At 38.8% G+C, this 16,245-nt stretch overlaps 1 protein-coding gene across 1 annotated transcript; it reads right to left on the bottom strand.

Annotated features, from left to right (window-relative positions):
• Nucleotides 1-3,143: 3,143 nt before the first annotated feature.
• Nucleotides 3,144-12,698, bottom strand: LYG2 (lysozyme g2). The gene is made up of 5 exons (XM_059407814.1): nt 12,656-12,698; nt 6,749-6,889; nt 5,541-5,737; nt 4,614-4,752; nt 3,144-3,262 (listed from the first exon to the last, which is right to left on the bottom strand). The coding sequence occupies exons 1-5, from the start codon at nt 12,696-12,698 to the stop codon at nt 3,144-3,146; spliced, it is 639 nt and encodes a 212-aa protein (XP_059263797.1).
• Nucleotides 12,699-16,245: the final 3,547 nt, after the last annotated feature.

Here is a 16,245-nt window from a genome sequence, read left to right as displayed (position 1 = left end):
TAAACGTCCAGATGACAACTAAAAAGAAGTAACCGAGAGATAACTCCACTCTCTTTTGTATTCACTAGGCAGACAAACTAAGGGCTGCCTCACAGGCTATACCCACCCAGTGGGGCTGGCAAAGAAGAAAACTGCAGTCAGTCATTTTACCTTTAGAGTCTTTGAACTTTCAGAGCTCCCTCTCTCCCAGGAATCCTGTGTCTTCATGACCCCCACCCTGCTTGCAAAGCTTTTCATTCTGGGGATGCTACCACCATACCACCACCAATGACTGCTTAGTAATTTTTCAAATACTTTTTCCTTCAGTCTCCACAATACTCATAGTTAGTCTTATTAGGGCCATTAGTCATGTATGTCCCTTTAGCATAATGCAGAGGAAGTAAGGGAAGGAAGTTCTTCCATATCTGTGACCTCTAATAATGTTCTTAGCACTGATGCTTAAAGTCCTGTGAGGTATTGATTGCCAAGAAAGGAAAAGATGAGAATTTTTGTTGTTGTTGTTACTTTCAAAACTATTTATAAGACAATCTTTCTTCATTTTCCAGAGAGAGCTTAGTTTTTAGACAACAAAAAGAAGTGACATTGTATACACTGGAATGTAAACAGAGCCATTCATTATCACTGAAGAAGACATAGGCAAAAAAAATTACAAAGAAAGTTGAGGATGACTGAAAGAATATTTAATGGAGCCACATTTGAATCTAACATCTTTAATATTGTTCTTAGTATCAACTGGAAAAATAGACTGGGACAGTTCTATCATATTTAATTAGTAATTCTAATAGATTATGGAAAAGCTTGGCATGGAAACCATGAGGCATAATGAGGCTTCTATTTATTTCCATATTGTTCTTACTACATTGTTAGGTCACAGAGGAAAGCAAGCAGTGTTGAAAGGTACCCCAGCCTCCAGCTATATCTGACCTTTGTGAAGCAGATGCTTTCAGTACCTTTCCCATATTCCTAAGAATTTCTGGATCCTCAGGTAATTTCCAACTGACATTATCTGCATTTCTGTGCTTACAATCTCTTTTCCTTGGAATCGCAGAAAAGTGTGCTGCCTATTTGCATGATGGAGCAGAGGAGCACAGAAGTAACGTGCCTTCCCCTAGCCCCCAAAAGGGAAATCCCCCAATCAATGACTCTTTAGAGTAGATGTATAAATACCCCAGCTCCTTATCCCCTAGGTAAAATAATCCTGAACTCTATGTTTTGTACCATTTCTTGATGTTTGCTTGGAGGATTGAACTCCAGTGCCCACCACAGTAGGTGGTTCGATGACCACATTTTACTGTCTTTCTTCCCTTCCCTGTATCACCAAGTCCCTACAAATCTCAAATAAGCTTCCTGGACCTGACTCCCTGTCTCAGGGTCTGTTTCGGTAGGAATCAACCTTAGACACCTTAAATATGGACTCTGCTATAGAACATCTCTTGTTATCCAAGTCATAAAGAGAATACTGGGGGAATTGATTCAGAATCTAAGTCAGCATACTATTTCTTGTTTTTCAAGTTACTTGGAAATTTTCTCACCTAAATGTACTTTATTGCTTTAGTAGTGACATTGAAGGGGCTGGCAATTGAAGGGGAGTACATGCTTGTGGTGGAAAGCCCGGAGGAAATCAGTTTTAAGTAAAGTAAACATTCTGGATTGCGACATGCAGGGACAATGTCAAAATCTTTAACAACTGGTACAGTATGGTCTTCAACCAAGTATAAGAGATGTTGGACTCTATTCTGCAGGGCTGCCATACTAGCTGACCATTGACTCTGCCCAGTGTAATACAGGGTTCCAGTTCTGCCTGAGTCAAATCTTCAGGCTAGGTTAAAAGGTTGTTGCACGGAGAAGGTTTACCGAGCTTTCTCCGTGGGCACTCGGAGGTAGGTGGGTTTAATTTTGATTCCTTCTTAGAAAGAAAAGTAATGGGTAGAAATTTTTATCAAATATTCCTCCCAAAAGCTAAAAGCCAAGCAGGAGCCATTGTCGGCAAGGACTTTGAGGGTTTTATGCTCCAACATTATTATTTGTGCCCTCTCCTGAGGATGGTAGCAAAGCCACAAACTGCACCAGGTTTTTCATTCTAGGGAACTTTTTTCCATTGTGAGTAGTCTGGACAAGACCTAAGAGCAGAGTAGCCAAGGTGTAGGTATGTATTTGACCCAAGATAAGCCCATCAGAGTCTCTCTCCTGGAACTACGAAAGTGAAGCAGAATGATGAAAGGATGGAAGAAAAACTCTCTGGAGTACATTTATGCAAGGAGAGTGCTTATTCATTCATGCATTGAGGATGCTATCAAGTATGGTCAGCTGGTTCCTGCTGCACACAGAGTTGCCTGGTTTCTCTTCATGTCTTTGACCTTGTTGTTTCTATGAGTCTTTTGATAGCCTTCTAATAATTGCCTTTTATTCCTTCAACTTTCCAGAACTAGTTACTTTTGCTTGCAATTAAAGAACCATAAACTCATTCAGGTCCTATATGCTTATCTTCAGCCATGTTTTGTGGGGATGGACTCCTTGAACAAGTGTGTGGCAGAAATTCCTGAAAATAGAAGAAGCAATTCCCTGGATCTTCAGCAAACAAGAGGAAGATGACACAGAAGGTTGGTGTGAGCCAGGGACATGGCATTCACTTTTGGAAGATCAGTTTCACCACAGTCAGCTCTCAGTTACTTGTGAAGCTAGAATTCCATCTCTTGTTTCTTCATTGTCCCACAGGTTGACTAGCTTATGAGTTAATCATATCTCACAATCAAAGCCCTAGTGGCTTGGACAAATACTTGGAAAAGGACAAAGGCTCAGGTCAGACTCTCCTGTTAGCAATTTGGTAAAACAGAGTCAGCAGGCATTGAAATCATGGAATAAAATAGGGTCCATTGAAATATGTAGATGTCACATACCATGATATTCACATTTACTATAAAATAATTGTGCATATATGTCTGTGAACATTTTATGGAAATCATATTATGAACTGGGTAGATTTCCTTTTCTTTTTCTCTTTTTGATGCTTATTTGCATTAAGAAAACTGAATTTTGTCATAAGTGCAACCATTTCTTTGTGTTGACTACAACACATCCATATCAAACTCACAAAGAGGGGCCATCTGAACACCTGTCAACACTGCCCCCCGCAGAGCTTTTGCTTAGAAGCCATGTCTTTTATAGAATTTAGCTCGGGCAAGAAGATCATTGACCAAGTCATTGTCTATGTCCGTTGGGGTGACAATGGAATCAATTCCTGACTTAAAGGCTGAGAGACCACCTGAAATGAAATAGAGATTCAGATTGAAATATTAACTTTCAGCAGAAATAAGAAATGAGCATTCCCAGGATGTCAGCCCTCCAGGCAAGTTTTTTCAAAGCAGGCAGTCCCAAATTCTCCTTCCCCCTCCCTCCCTTCCTGAAAAGTTCAACCACCTCAAGAATCTCTGGGAAAATTCCAGATTGTTTTCCTTCTCTCTCCTTTTAAAAGACTTTTGTTTTTCTTCCTGCAAAATCCATATTTGCTTCTAATATAGTCCAGGCCTGGCAAAACTTGATCCCCAGCAAATCTTCAGTCTGAGACTATTTATAGCATTCTCCCAGTCATTAAATAACTTACTCATTTTTTAAAAATTTACTCATTTATTCACTGCCTCATTCAGTCATTCAATAAATGTTTTTATGCACCTACTATGTGCCAGGATGGGTGCCACACGAGTGCGGGTACATAATGGTACCCAAGACATAATCATTTTTTTTTGTAGGGATATGTGTGCGTATGCACGTGTGTATGTGATTTTACCTCAAAATTTTAATCTTCAATAATTATTTATGTGTATACATGACTGTGCTTTGCTCTGAGATATAGAGAAAAAGACCCCTTATCCTGATCCCTGATTTCAAGGACCTTGAAACTAAAAACAGAAATTGTTTATTCTAAATTAAGGATGGTAAATGTGGGAGGAGAAAGTTATATGTACACCATGGGTCTGTAAGAGGTACACTTAATAGGACTTGATGTGGTTGGATATAAAAACAGAATGAACCAGAGAACATAAAAAAACAATCTAGTTTTCTGGCTGGAATGACTAGACATATTATGGTGCAATTCACAGAGACAAAAAAAAAAAAAAAAGAGAGAAGAGACAGAAAAACAGAAAAAAGAGCAAGCTTATGGTGGGAAGCTAGTGACTTAATTCAATCTGGATGATGCGGAACTTGAGGTCTGTGATCAGCCAAGCAGAGATCTCCACTTAGATACGATACTGAAAGCCCTGGTATCACAGCTCAGAGTAAACATTTGTTCAAACAAAGAAAGTGGTTGATTTCTTGCATTAGGATAAAAACTATCAGAGGAAGGCAAACATTCTTTTTGCAATAGTTTTTGCATTAACTGATGTGAGATATGATATGAATACCAACATCTGGCAGGAGGGGAAATGGAAGTTGGGGAGGAAGACCCCTCAAAGTAAACTCAGTTGTTCAGAGAGCATTAGTGCAGCCTTTTGGCAGCCCTGTCCAGCCCCACTGCTGACCCCTTGGGAATACTCCCAGGGAGGCCCAGGGCACATCTGGCCTTCAGGGGTCTCACGCACTACTCTTTTAAACAAAGCTCCACAAACATGACCTACCTTTCAGGTGTTGAGCCACACTCCACGTGGGGAATTTTTTCTGGATTGCCTTAATTTTGTCTGCTAGAATTCCAACACCCTGCAAAAGGTGTTCTTTGCTGTCCCAGGTACCAACAGGGTGATGAATTTTTTTATCAAGCTAGAAAAATCAGATAATAATGTCAGCATCTGGATGAAGCTGCACATTTTTCTACTATTCCTGATTTCTATTCCTTGTGTTCAAGTACAGAGCCACTGGCCTCGGCCCCCTTACTTTATCTCCAAAGAATCAATTCTACCTTCTCTTACAGAAAAGAGAGTCAGATAAACAAAGTATGATTTGGGAGATGTGGGTGTGGCATAGTTTTCATTAAACTCTCATATACATATATGAAAATTTTGCAAAACAAATAATTAGCATTCAATGACTAGACATTTGCAATCAAAAATAAAAATTCGTTTCTAATTAAGATAGTTCAAAGCTTAGGTCTCCACAGACAATTTAAAATAAAAATTCAAACAGCCAGATAATTTGGATCCCCTTCCTCCAATTTGCCTAAAGAACCGTTTGATTCAAGTAGAGCTTAATTACAGTGTTTTGATCCATAGATAAAATTCACTACTTTATGAACCCCAAATGTACACCTCTAATCAGTGCCCTTTGTAAGATTTTCTCAATTTAAGTGTTTTGCATATTATTAATTGCAAACTGTAGTTTTAAAACTGATAAAATACTTTTCCTGAAGATACCCCAAAACTGCTAAATCTGGAATTAAATACCAAAGGAATTAAATACCAAAGACATGTTACAGAAATACAGAAGTACAAATTATCTGAAATACCATGGTGTTCTGAAGCCTGAAAGTACTACCAATAGACATCTAGTTTGGTTTGAGCTTGCATAAGGAAGGATAAAGTGGGGCTGACTGAAATTTTCTGGCCAAGTACCTGCATCAAGCCAAATTTAAGTCCCCTGTGGTCCCAGCCATCTTGTAGGACAGCTCCACCATGGCTTTCTCTGGAGATTATGGCTGCGATGAGAGCAGGGTCCACACAGTACCTCAGCCCAACTTCTTTGATCAGAATCTGGTAAGGTTTTAAGGCCCTCAAATCCATCTCAGCAAACATTTCAGAACCACGGATCCCTAAGTCAATAGAAAATAAAGTGTTTACTCCAGAAGAGAACCCTTTTTCAAAGTTTAGTAAGTCAATCACAGTCCCCGACCACAGACCACAGCTTGGGACAACTATTCTAGGACATTTTTTTAAATCTCTAATTGCATAAACCCAGAAAGGTCCACAACCCCAGGCAGTACCATTTCTGCTCTCTTTCTTGTTCTTCTGTTACCTGCCACATTGGTGCCTTGGGAAGACTCGAACTAGAAGTCAGCCAACCTAAATTTGAGTCTGGTTCTGCTACTACCTAGCTCCAGGCCCATGAGAAGTCTCTTCTTGCTGAGCCTCAGTTTTCAGATCTATAAATTGGGGAGGTAGGATTAGATTGACCTTGTAGTTGCTTCCAGCGCTGATGTTCTAATACTGGGATAACATGAAGAATACTTTGGAACAGGATTACAAAAGAGAGGATGTACAAAAAGCAAGAGACTCTCTTAAAAAGCTCATGCTATAACATGAAGTAAATACAACAAACAAAAAATAAAGGCAGAATTTAATATTTTATGTAAGCAATCATTTAATTATGTAGAAATAAACAAATTTAGGTAAGGTTTGGAAAGACTGAGGGAAAATGAGTAGAAGTAGTTTGCTAGGTTTGTCAAGATTCTGCTTACTTCTAATTTTATTTTATTTTTTTAAAAAGATTTTATTTATTTATTTGACAGACAGAGATCACAAGTAGGCAGAGAGGCAGGCAGAGAGAGAGAGGGAAGTGGGCTCTCTGCTGAGCAGAGAGCTCAATGCGGGGCTTGATCCCAGGACCCTGGGATCATGACCTGAGCTGAAGGCAAAGGCTTTAACCCACTGAGCCACCCAGGCACCACTTACTTCTAATTTTTAACTTTGATCTTTTGCTATAACAGCAATTATATCTTTTCAAAATTAAGCTACCTCCTAAAAAAGAATATGAAAATGATGAAAGGGAGAATATGAAAATGATGAAAGGGGGAAAGCCAAATATTTGCTTTGCTTTCACTTACCACAGTTCATCAACCTGGTTATATCACAGGTGGCACCAGAGGTCTCCATGGTCATGATATCACCATAGCAGCCATGGTACAAGCGGGGATGCAGGTGAGGGTTCATTGAGTGAGTGAAGGGGTACGAGCCCCTAGAAGTGCCTGGGGGGAGAGAATGATAATTCTCAGGAAACTTGTGAGAAATATTGCTCGAGTTGCTGTAACAAGCATTACTAAACCAAGGTGAAGGCTCACCAACGTGAAACTCTTTCCTAACATGCTCTCGAAGACCCCTAGGATAGCTCATCAGAGAACACAAAACAGAAGATTCCCCCAACCCGTTTTCTCCAACCTTAAAAAAAATTTTTTTTTAAAGCATCGTGGGGCTCAAACTCATGACCTAGAGATCAAGTGTCACCTGCTCGGGATGCCTGGGTGGCTCAATCAGTTAAGCTGCTGCCTTCAGCTTGGGTCATGATCCCAGCTTCCTGGGATGAATCCCACATCGGGCTCCTTGCTCGACAGGGAGCCTTCTTCTCCCTCTGCCTGCCACTCTGTCTGCCTATGCTCTCTCTATCTCTCTCTCTGACAAATAAATAAATAAATAAATTTTTTAAAAGACACTAAAAAATCAGATATCAGTTAAAAAAAAAAAAAAAAAAGACTCACATGCTCTACTGACTGAACCAGCCAGGAACCCCCCAAAATTTTTAAAGAAATACTTAATTCTAAACATTGTAAAAAGTATTATGAAAACCAATTTTTATAGGTCTCAAAAACATTTTCTGCAATCTTGATCAGAATTAAAATCGCCACTAGAGTTTTAAGCAGGAACTCTGAGAGAAATCTTAAGACACTTCTACCACTTCTACATCTGGGGATGTAAACATCTGGATTAACAATTGCCTTTGCTTAAGAAAATAAGAAAGAAGGGTACTAATGCCACTTACGTTAAAAAAGAAGGGTACCATTAACTTAAAATGTCCATTTTGTATCATGTTTCTGTGAAGTTGAGCTTCTAAGTATAATTAGTAAAATTGGAAATAAAATTCAACCTACCATAAAAACTTAAGTTAAATCCTATTCTTATTTTTTTATTTTGTCCTTATGAAGTGACTTACTGTCCAAGTCTATTTACTAAAGGAGATAAAGATCTTTTCTGTAAATTGAAAAATTTGTTCTAATAGCTCCTGGAACTGTTGATTTATATCTTAAGACTACAAATACTTGTTATAAGAAATATATTTGTTAAAATATTTGATGTAAAATACTACATTGTTTCACTTAGCATTGTAAATGGTGTTTTTTAAAGAGAGATGGATTTTATCCATTCACTGTAGGTCTAGTTCTGATTAACTTGACAGTATAAAGAAACTGTCTTAGAATTAGGCACACAATCATTGGAACTACTCCATATAAATATGGATTTTAGAAGGAAAGCAAAGCAACTCTAAAGATTAACTTTTTAAAAAGCAAAGCTTATCAAAACAAATGAAAATACAGGTACAATCTACTTTCTCCCAACTACAAACAGGCAATAAATAAATAAATAAATAAAAATAAAAAGCTATTATAAATGCGTCAGAAAGATGGTGAAACTGTCAAGTAACTCAGAATACTTAGAAAACCTATTTAGGTAACAAAAGCAGTAGAAATCAGCAAAGCCATTAAATTTCTCTAAGTAGTGTGGATTTCCATGTGATGCAAAAAGCATGGCATTGGCAGTCTCCATGGCCCTCAGCATAGAACTTTGTGCATCCAATATGTGTAGGAAATACACATGAGTGAATGAATAGATAGATTTCCATGACATAGATCATATGTAAGATAGAGGTGTAGAAGCTGTGAGTGAGGGTGCAGACTGACAACATATAACCAAAATATGACCACTTTTCACCACGCCTGCTACCACCAGGGTCCAAACTACAACCATTGCTCATCTTGATTATTATAAAACCTCCCTAATCGATCTTCCTTCCAAACCTTTGCAGTCTGTTCTCCAGCACCGAGACTGGTTTCTGGAAACATGCATGGGATCATATCATTCCTCTCTCCGACCCTTCCAGTGGTTTTCCGATCATTCATTTGTGGACATCAATCCCTGACTGATCTGGTCCCTGCTCACTTTCCGACTTTTCCCTCCCTTTCCTCACTCTTCTCCAGTCACATTTTTCTTGATTCTCCTTCAGCATCCCAGGCAGGTTTCTGCCTCAAGGCCTTTATATTTATAGATCCTTTTGCCTAGAATGCTATTTCTCCAGGTATGTACATGATTTGCTGCCTCACTGCCTTCAGGATTCTGTTCAAGTACCACCTATCAGTGAAAGATATGAATAAACAGTTCATAGACAAAAAAGAAAGGAATCCTTAAATGTATAAAAAGGTGCTCAACCACACTCAAAAGAGAATACTATAATAAAACATCATCAAGACACTACATTTTGCCTATTTAATTGGCAAGAATCCAAAAATTTGACAATGTATTGTGACAATGAGGCTGTGGGGTAAGTATCAGTCTTACACATTGCTGTGGAAGGAGATTTTGCAATAGGCTGTTGTTTCAGCACTATTTATAGCAGGAAACGTCTAGGAACAATGCACGTGTCATCCATATAGGGACTGAGGAAGCTAAGCCACTTCCACACACAGATTACTATGCAGTTGCAGAAAGGAAAGAGGAAGAACTGTATAGATATATGATTCTATAACATTCTATAGCATTATTTCCAGGTACAGAATAATATTTCTAGAATTATATTCTTTCTTTGAAAAAAGGAGAAAATATGATTGTATGTGTTTGTGTATGTGTCTGTGTGAGAGAGAGAGATTTCCCTATATATTCAAAAGAAACAATACAAAGATGAACCAAAAGCTAGTAAATATTGTTAGTTGTGGGGCAAGATAAGAAGAGGTAAAAGGGACAGGGATAGAGGCGAGACTTCTCTAAATGTACCTTTTTTATAGTTTTTATTTTGGAGCCATGTAAATATTTCTATAATTTAAAATTTTAAATTGAATAGAAAAAATCCTAAAAAGTAAAAGACAAATCTAACATTATATCAAATTGAAAATTTAATTAACACATAGAGGAGGAACATTTCTGGCTACTTAAAAACAAGTCAGTGTAAATATATACCACTAGTGGAATACATCCTATAAACATGAAGAATCATAAGTAAATCTTAAACTATATGCACAGGATCATCGTTGGTTGGTAATAGTGCCATAGTTATTTTGAAACTAATATATGTAAATAACTAATCATGTTAATGTTATTAGGAGCCAGGATTTTAGTATATCCTTTGTATTCATAAATATTAATATGGAATATCAGTATGAATACATAATTATTTTTCTCTTTAAAAAATATATATATACTGTCTAAGTTCTCCCCACTGAAAAGACCTGGAAGGAATTACACCCTATAGCAATGGAGCACCCCTGGGACTTATACTGTGGTCTCTAAATACTATTTCCCACTCAGAGGAACCAGTGCACTTCAGAAAAAGTCTCATTTCTGGTCTGGGGCAGGAAATGGTTCAGGTGAACCAGGAACATCTTCATGTACCAGAGCTGGTCCTTACACATTTTAGACACATACAAAAACATTTGTAGATAAAATGTTTTGATCTTTTGGGTTGTCTTACAATATTCTAACCTCCTCCCCTCCCAAAAAATGCAGAGATGAGGGATAGATAAAATAAGAAAGCAAAGTGTTGAAAACCATAGACGTTTGCTGATGGTACATGGGAGTTATACTGTTGCCTCCCCCATTTTATGTGTTTGAAACATTCTACAACAAATATTTACTTACCTTATTAAAGAGTCTTTTTTTCTACCTACATTAAAAAGGCAACACATTCATGCCTCATTCCTTATCACCCATTACCTTACATTATTTTATTTATATCACCTGTCACCACCTGACATGTCTTCCTTCCTTCCTTCTTATATTTCTTTCTTTCTTTTTTTTTTTTATCTATTCCTCTCACTAGAATACTTTTTTCCCTATCCTATCTCCTCCTCAGCACCTAGAATAGTGCCTGGGACAAAGTGGACATTCTTTTAAAAAAAAAAAAAGATTTTATTTATTTATTAGAGAGAAAGAGAGAGAGCAGGGACAGAGGGAGAGGGAGAAGCAGACTCCCCACCAAGTGAGGAGCCTGTTGTGGGACTCGATCCCAGGACCCCAGGATCATGACCCAAGCTGAAGGCAGACATTCAACCGACTGGGCCACCTAGGCGCCCCACAAAGTGGACATTCAATAAATATTTGTGAATGGATATTGGATGGATGGATGGATGGATGGATGGATAGATTTATGAATGAATGAGAAGTAAAGGAATTATCTAAGTTATCTGGAACAAGCCCATATGTCAAAAGTTTACATTTGAGAGACCTGGTGGCTCAGTCAGTTAAGCATCTACCTTTGGCTCAGGTCTGGGATCAAGTGCCACATCGGGCTCCTTGCTTGGCGAGGACCCTGCTTCTCCCTCTGTCTGCTCCCCCTGCTTGTGCTCTCTCTCTCTCTCTCTGACAAATAAATAAATAAAATCTTGAAAAAAAAAAGTTTTGATTTCTTTTTACTGGAGAGCTGGTCTTTGCTATGCTCCATGTGTAGCCCACAGACCACAGTTATCAGTGTGATCTGGATGCCTATTAAAAATGCATATTTATGGACTCCTCATACTAGGTCTATTGAACCAGAGTCTTTAGGTATAAGGTGTAGGTTAACCAGGATTCCCAGCTTACATACCTAAGTTTGCTTTAAGGGGATTAGAATATGACCATGGACTTTACACTACTTGTGTTGACATCATAAACACACAGGTCTTTCTTAATTATAGTCCCCTTTCAGTTAAACATAGGTAGTAGAGTAGCTCATAATTAGCCTACTTGTTATATAACTCTGCTCCTACCTGGAAATTAAAGAAGGAATAAAAATTTAAAACTATGTTCCTCTGCCTTTGACCATATAAATAGTCGGAAATTATCAGTTTTCTGTAACCTCACTTTTTCAAATTTAGAATTAAACATTATAGAAACACTTTCTTCTCAATCTTCACTCTATTCATAAAGACAACTTGAACATTGTTTACAATGGCTTTTCATTTTTCCTAAGCCAAATTTTCAATCTTTTCTTATTCAAAGTCCCTCAGCATCTCACCAGCCTACTTTTCTAGCCTTATCCTCAGAAGTCCTCACTTCTGTATTGTTGCACTGATCTATTTACTGTACTCCCAATACTCTTTTTTTAAAGATTTTATTTCTTTATCTGACACAGAGAGAGAGATCACAAGTAGGCAGAGAGGCAGGCAGAGAGAGAGAGAGAGGAGGAAGCAGGCTCCCCACTGAGCAGAGAGCCCGATGCGGGACTTGATCCCAGGACCCTGAGATCATGACCTGAGCCGAAGGCAGAGGCTTAACCCACTGTGCCACCCAGGTTCCCCCTCCCAATACTCTTCATGCATTTCTGCCTCCCTATACAAAAGGCATTCTACCCATCCAGCAGACTCTTTTCTTCTCTTATCAAATAATACCAAACATTCTTCAACTATTACATCCTCCACTTTTTGGTCTCAACATCCTGACTAGATGTGAACTCTTTATCCTAAACTCTTCCCAGACTAGAGTCTTTTTCTGTCTATACTCATTTAACTCTTATTTACTGCCTGGTATTAATAATTTTATCTTCATATGTCTTGCCTCCGAAGGCACTGTTCCATAAATTCCCACTAGCAGTGCCTTTACCTGCTTGGCAAGCAGAATACACTGTTAATTATAGATGTCAGCAGCTGATTGATGGCCAGGCTGATTAGAAGAGCCCTAATGATTACATGTAATCATTGCTATTTCTGATTCATGACTATGCTACACGTTTTTGTAGATACCCTGCAAAAGATGCTAAATGTCAATCAATGACTTACCAATGAGGGCAATAAGTCCCCAATACAGGATAAAGGACAGCATGGTTGTGAATCTTATCCTACAGCTCCTATTATAATTTGAAAGAGAAACTGGTTAATTTTAAAACTTAAAAGTTTCCTGAAGGAAATGTGTTTTAACTAAAAGAAAGTATAGAATCATTTCCAGTATAATACCTTTTTGCCAGTTCCAAGATATTAGTCTCATAGGCTTGGTATTATGATTCATTGGATCACTCTTCCCTAAGTATAATCTTCCAACTCATTTTAATCCAATTTCATGTTGACATGAAAGTACAAATATCTTAAATATGTTAGGCTAACACATATGCCCATCCTTTCTCCAGTCTTGCTCATATCACAATTTTGTTCCCATTCTTCTACTGTAGTCTCCTTAGAAAACCAAGGTAAGCCACTGAGAGGAGCATCAGAGATCATGACTCAAGAGGTTTGCTGTTCCCCCCTGTGCTTCCTCCATCAACTCTATCTTTGTTTTCATTCAAAAGACAACTTAATTATTCTACATAATACAAGAAGGTGAGCACTAACCTGGTTTGTGACCTTGCAGAGAAAGTCTCTCCCCTCTGTTTAGGAAAGTCCCCTGTCTTCAGCACTACCCTGCACGCCAGGCTTTAACAAAGCAGTGGCTTTTGCCCTAAAAGACGAGTTAAACAATTTGAGAACCGATTAGTTGGTAGCTTTATGATTACCTTTCTTTGATCCAAGTAAACTTCAATGTGGTTCTGCCCCTATGGAGGAGATTCTAAATGCCAGTACGTAGACTTACCTGCCTCTTCTTACCTTCATCCTGTACCACTGATGGTTGGAGGAGCTTTATATATGGTTTTAAAACCCTCTCTTTAAACCACTGACCTCATTAGACCTGATTATAATGACACTTTGTACTTAGGTGGCCCTTTTAATAAAACTATTTCAAAGCATTTATTAACCACTATTAATTAATTAATCTAATGAACCCCCAAGTTATATTGGAGGCATATATTTGGTGGATAGTTTCTGGGTATCTAAAATTGAGCTGGGTCAACAGCTTCTAAATTTGAGAACAAGAAACAGATAATTAGCATTAAAAAGATAAACAGAAAATATGAGCAGCTCTCATTCCCAGATTGGTTGTTCGCCTGAAGGCTGAGCCTCCTGCTCTTTGTTCCTCATTCCATCATCACATGATCTGCATACCAATATGTCACATGGCTCCTTGTTCCAATTATACTCTAACAAATAGAGCCAAGAGTGCCCACCTGCTCTGGGAGATCAGTACAAAGCCAGAGAGTAGCACTAGTTTCCCAAACTATCTGAGGAAATGGGAAAAAAAGATTTGGCCATGGATGAACATTTTTTCACGGATGGAGTGTCTCTCTCTTCACACTTATGTCTGAAAGAAGAGATAAAGCACATTGTGCAGTCCTGGGAATAATAAATGGAAAGGACATTCTTGAGATAGGCAAGCACATTTTCCAAAGGGCAAGAAATTTAACACAGATCCTACTACAAGTGTCAGAAGTTTCTAAGACTGTACACAATCCTTCCATAAACCCACCAGGTGAACACAGGTATGAGAGAGACTGAGCAGGAGGTGATGAAGATGAAGGCCTTAAGTAAACAACTTGCTAGGCTCCCTGACCATAAATAAACCACAGCTTCTAGGAGATCATGCCCTCATGAAGCTGATCTCTGCACTATCTCATTGCATTCACTTCTGCCCTGCCTGCCTTCCTGTTTGTAGAATAGATTTCCCTTTAAGTGTCCTCCAGCCTTCCATTCCAGGGAAGAAGGGTGGGGATATTCTGAACCAATGTTGATTCCTGCCTTGACTATCATGAAAATGATTCATGGCAGGGGCTGGCTCTACCACCATCAATGCTTGCAGTCAGGGCTACTCTTTAATAAGGGGTTTTGCATGAGTCCAGCTTCTCCAGCATGGTCCTCAGGAACACATGGGCCATCACTAGTTACAGTGGCAACATTACACTGACATTGTGCTCATGACCCTCCCCACCCCCCCTTTCCCCCACTCCCCTGCTCCCCTGCAGGACAAGGTGGGAGAAAGAAGAAAGGAAGAAGAAGGAATAAAGGAAGAATGAAAAGTATCTAAAAGATTCTAGGTAGATGCTCCTATAGAACAAAAGTAAGAACAAAACATTGGAAGTACTGTTAAAACATTGGAAGCCTATTTTATTCCTCTCCCTGTTTTCACATAGTGGGACTGCAAGTCCTTCTAGGTATGAAGTTCTTAATGTCCAGGCCCTCTGTAATTTAAGTAAATGCCTTCAAACTGATGTGGATCTTATTAAGTTTTCTTCAAATTTTGAGAATACAAATAAACATTTATTTGACACCCATCATACATCAGGTTCCTATGTACATATATCATTAAATCCTCCAACAACTCTGTAAGATAGGTGTTATACCTATTTTAGAGATGAGGAAACTGAGACTCAGAGAAATTAAGCAACTTGTCAAAGATGGCACAGTCAGGACATGGCAAAGCTGGGATTTGAGCCCAGGTCTATAAGATTCCAAAATCCATGCTTTCCTACTATGTCCAAGATACTAGTGCTATGGACTGATGACCCTTCAGAATAATTATTACAACAGGTTCAAATCAATCAATTTGCACACAAAACATTGTCTGTGATCTGAATAAATCACTCCGGTTGCAGATATTTAGCAGTCATTTGTCTGTAGATGTTGTAGTAATTTTTTTTTTTTTTGAGAGGGGAGAGAGAAAGAGTGAAGGCTAAGGAAAGCAGATGGAGAGAGAAAGAGAATCTTAAGTAGGCTCCGTGCTCAGCACACAGCCCCAACATGGGGCTCTATCTCACAACCCTGAGATCATGACCTAAGCTGAAAACAGATGCTTCACCAGCTGAGCCACCCAGGCACCCTGATGCTGTTGTAATTTTTAAATACAAATATGAATCAACTGCATTTACAGGCTGTCACTTTGTATCTTCACCAATAACATGCATTGAGTTTCTATAGTAGGCCTGGCAGAACAGTAGTAAGGGGTATAGCCTAGGTCTGCACCCAGGTTTGTTGCATTCCAAAGCTTAACTTTTAATTAATAACCTAAAACTCAATGAATGGTTAAGTGTGGATGCTATCATATAAGGGTCTGAGGCAAATTTTGATATTGAAAAGTAATTTACAGAATGAATGATTCCCCCATCTCCTCCCAAGGGTGCTAACAGTGACTGTACATGTGGGTTGTACTGATGGTGCCAGGAGGAACTTGGATGGATGAGTCATTTGTTATAATCTACATCAGACCCCCTGTTTTTCCAAAGTAACAATATAATCTATATGCAAAAAAACCATCCTTTCTCGTGGCATCTGGGTGACTCAGTCTGTTGAGCATCTGACTCTTGATTTTGGCTCTGCTCATGATCTCAGGGTCATGGGATCAAGCCTGGCATCAGACTGTGCACTTGGCATGGAGTCTGCTTGTCATTCTCTCTCTCCCTCTCCCTCAGCCACCCACCCCCCACCTCCCGCTCATGCTCTCTCAATCTCTCTCTAGTTTAAAAAAAATTATTATTATTTTTATTACTCCTCCTCCTACTACTACTACT

The sequence above is a fragment of the Mustela nigripes genome, chromosome 7 (assembly GCF_022355385.1).
Source record: "Mustela nigripes isolate SB6536 chromosome 7, MUSNIG.SB6536, whole genome shotgun sequence".
Lineage (NCBI taxonomy): Eukaryota > Metazoa > Chordata > Mammalia > Carnivora > Mustelidae > Mustela > Mustela nigripes.
Note: the sequence above shows the minus strand (reverse complement) of the source record. Positions and strands in the feature narration are given on the sequence as shown.

Coding starts and splice junctions, on each gene's coding strand:
- LYG2 (XM_059407814.1), bottom strand. CDS start 12,698: ATGCTGTCCTTTATCCTGTATTGGGGACTTATTGCCCTCATTG. Junction 5,738..6,748: donor AACCAGGTTGATGAACTGTG/GTAAGTGAAAGC, acceptor CTATTGACTTAG/GGATCCGTGGTTCTGAAATG. Junction 4,753..5,540: donor TTAAATTTGGCTTGATGCAG/GTACTTGGCCAG, acceptor TGATTTTTCTAG/CTTGATAAAAAAATTCATCA.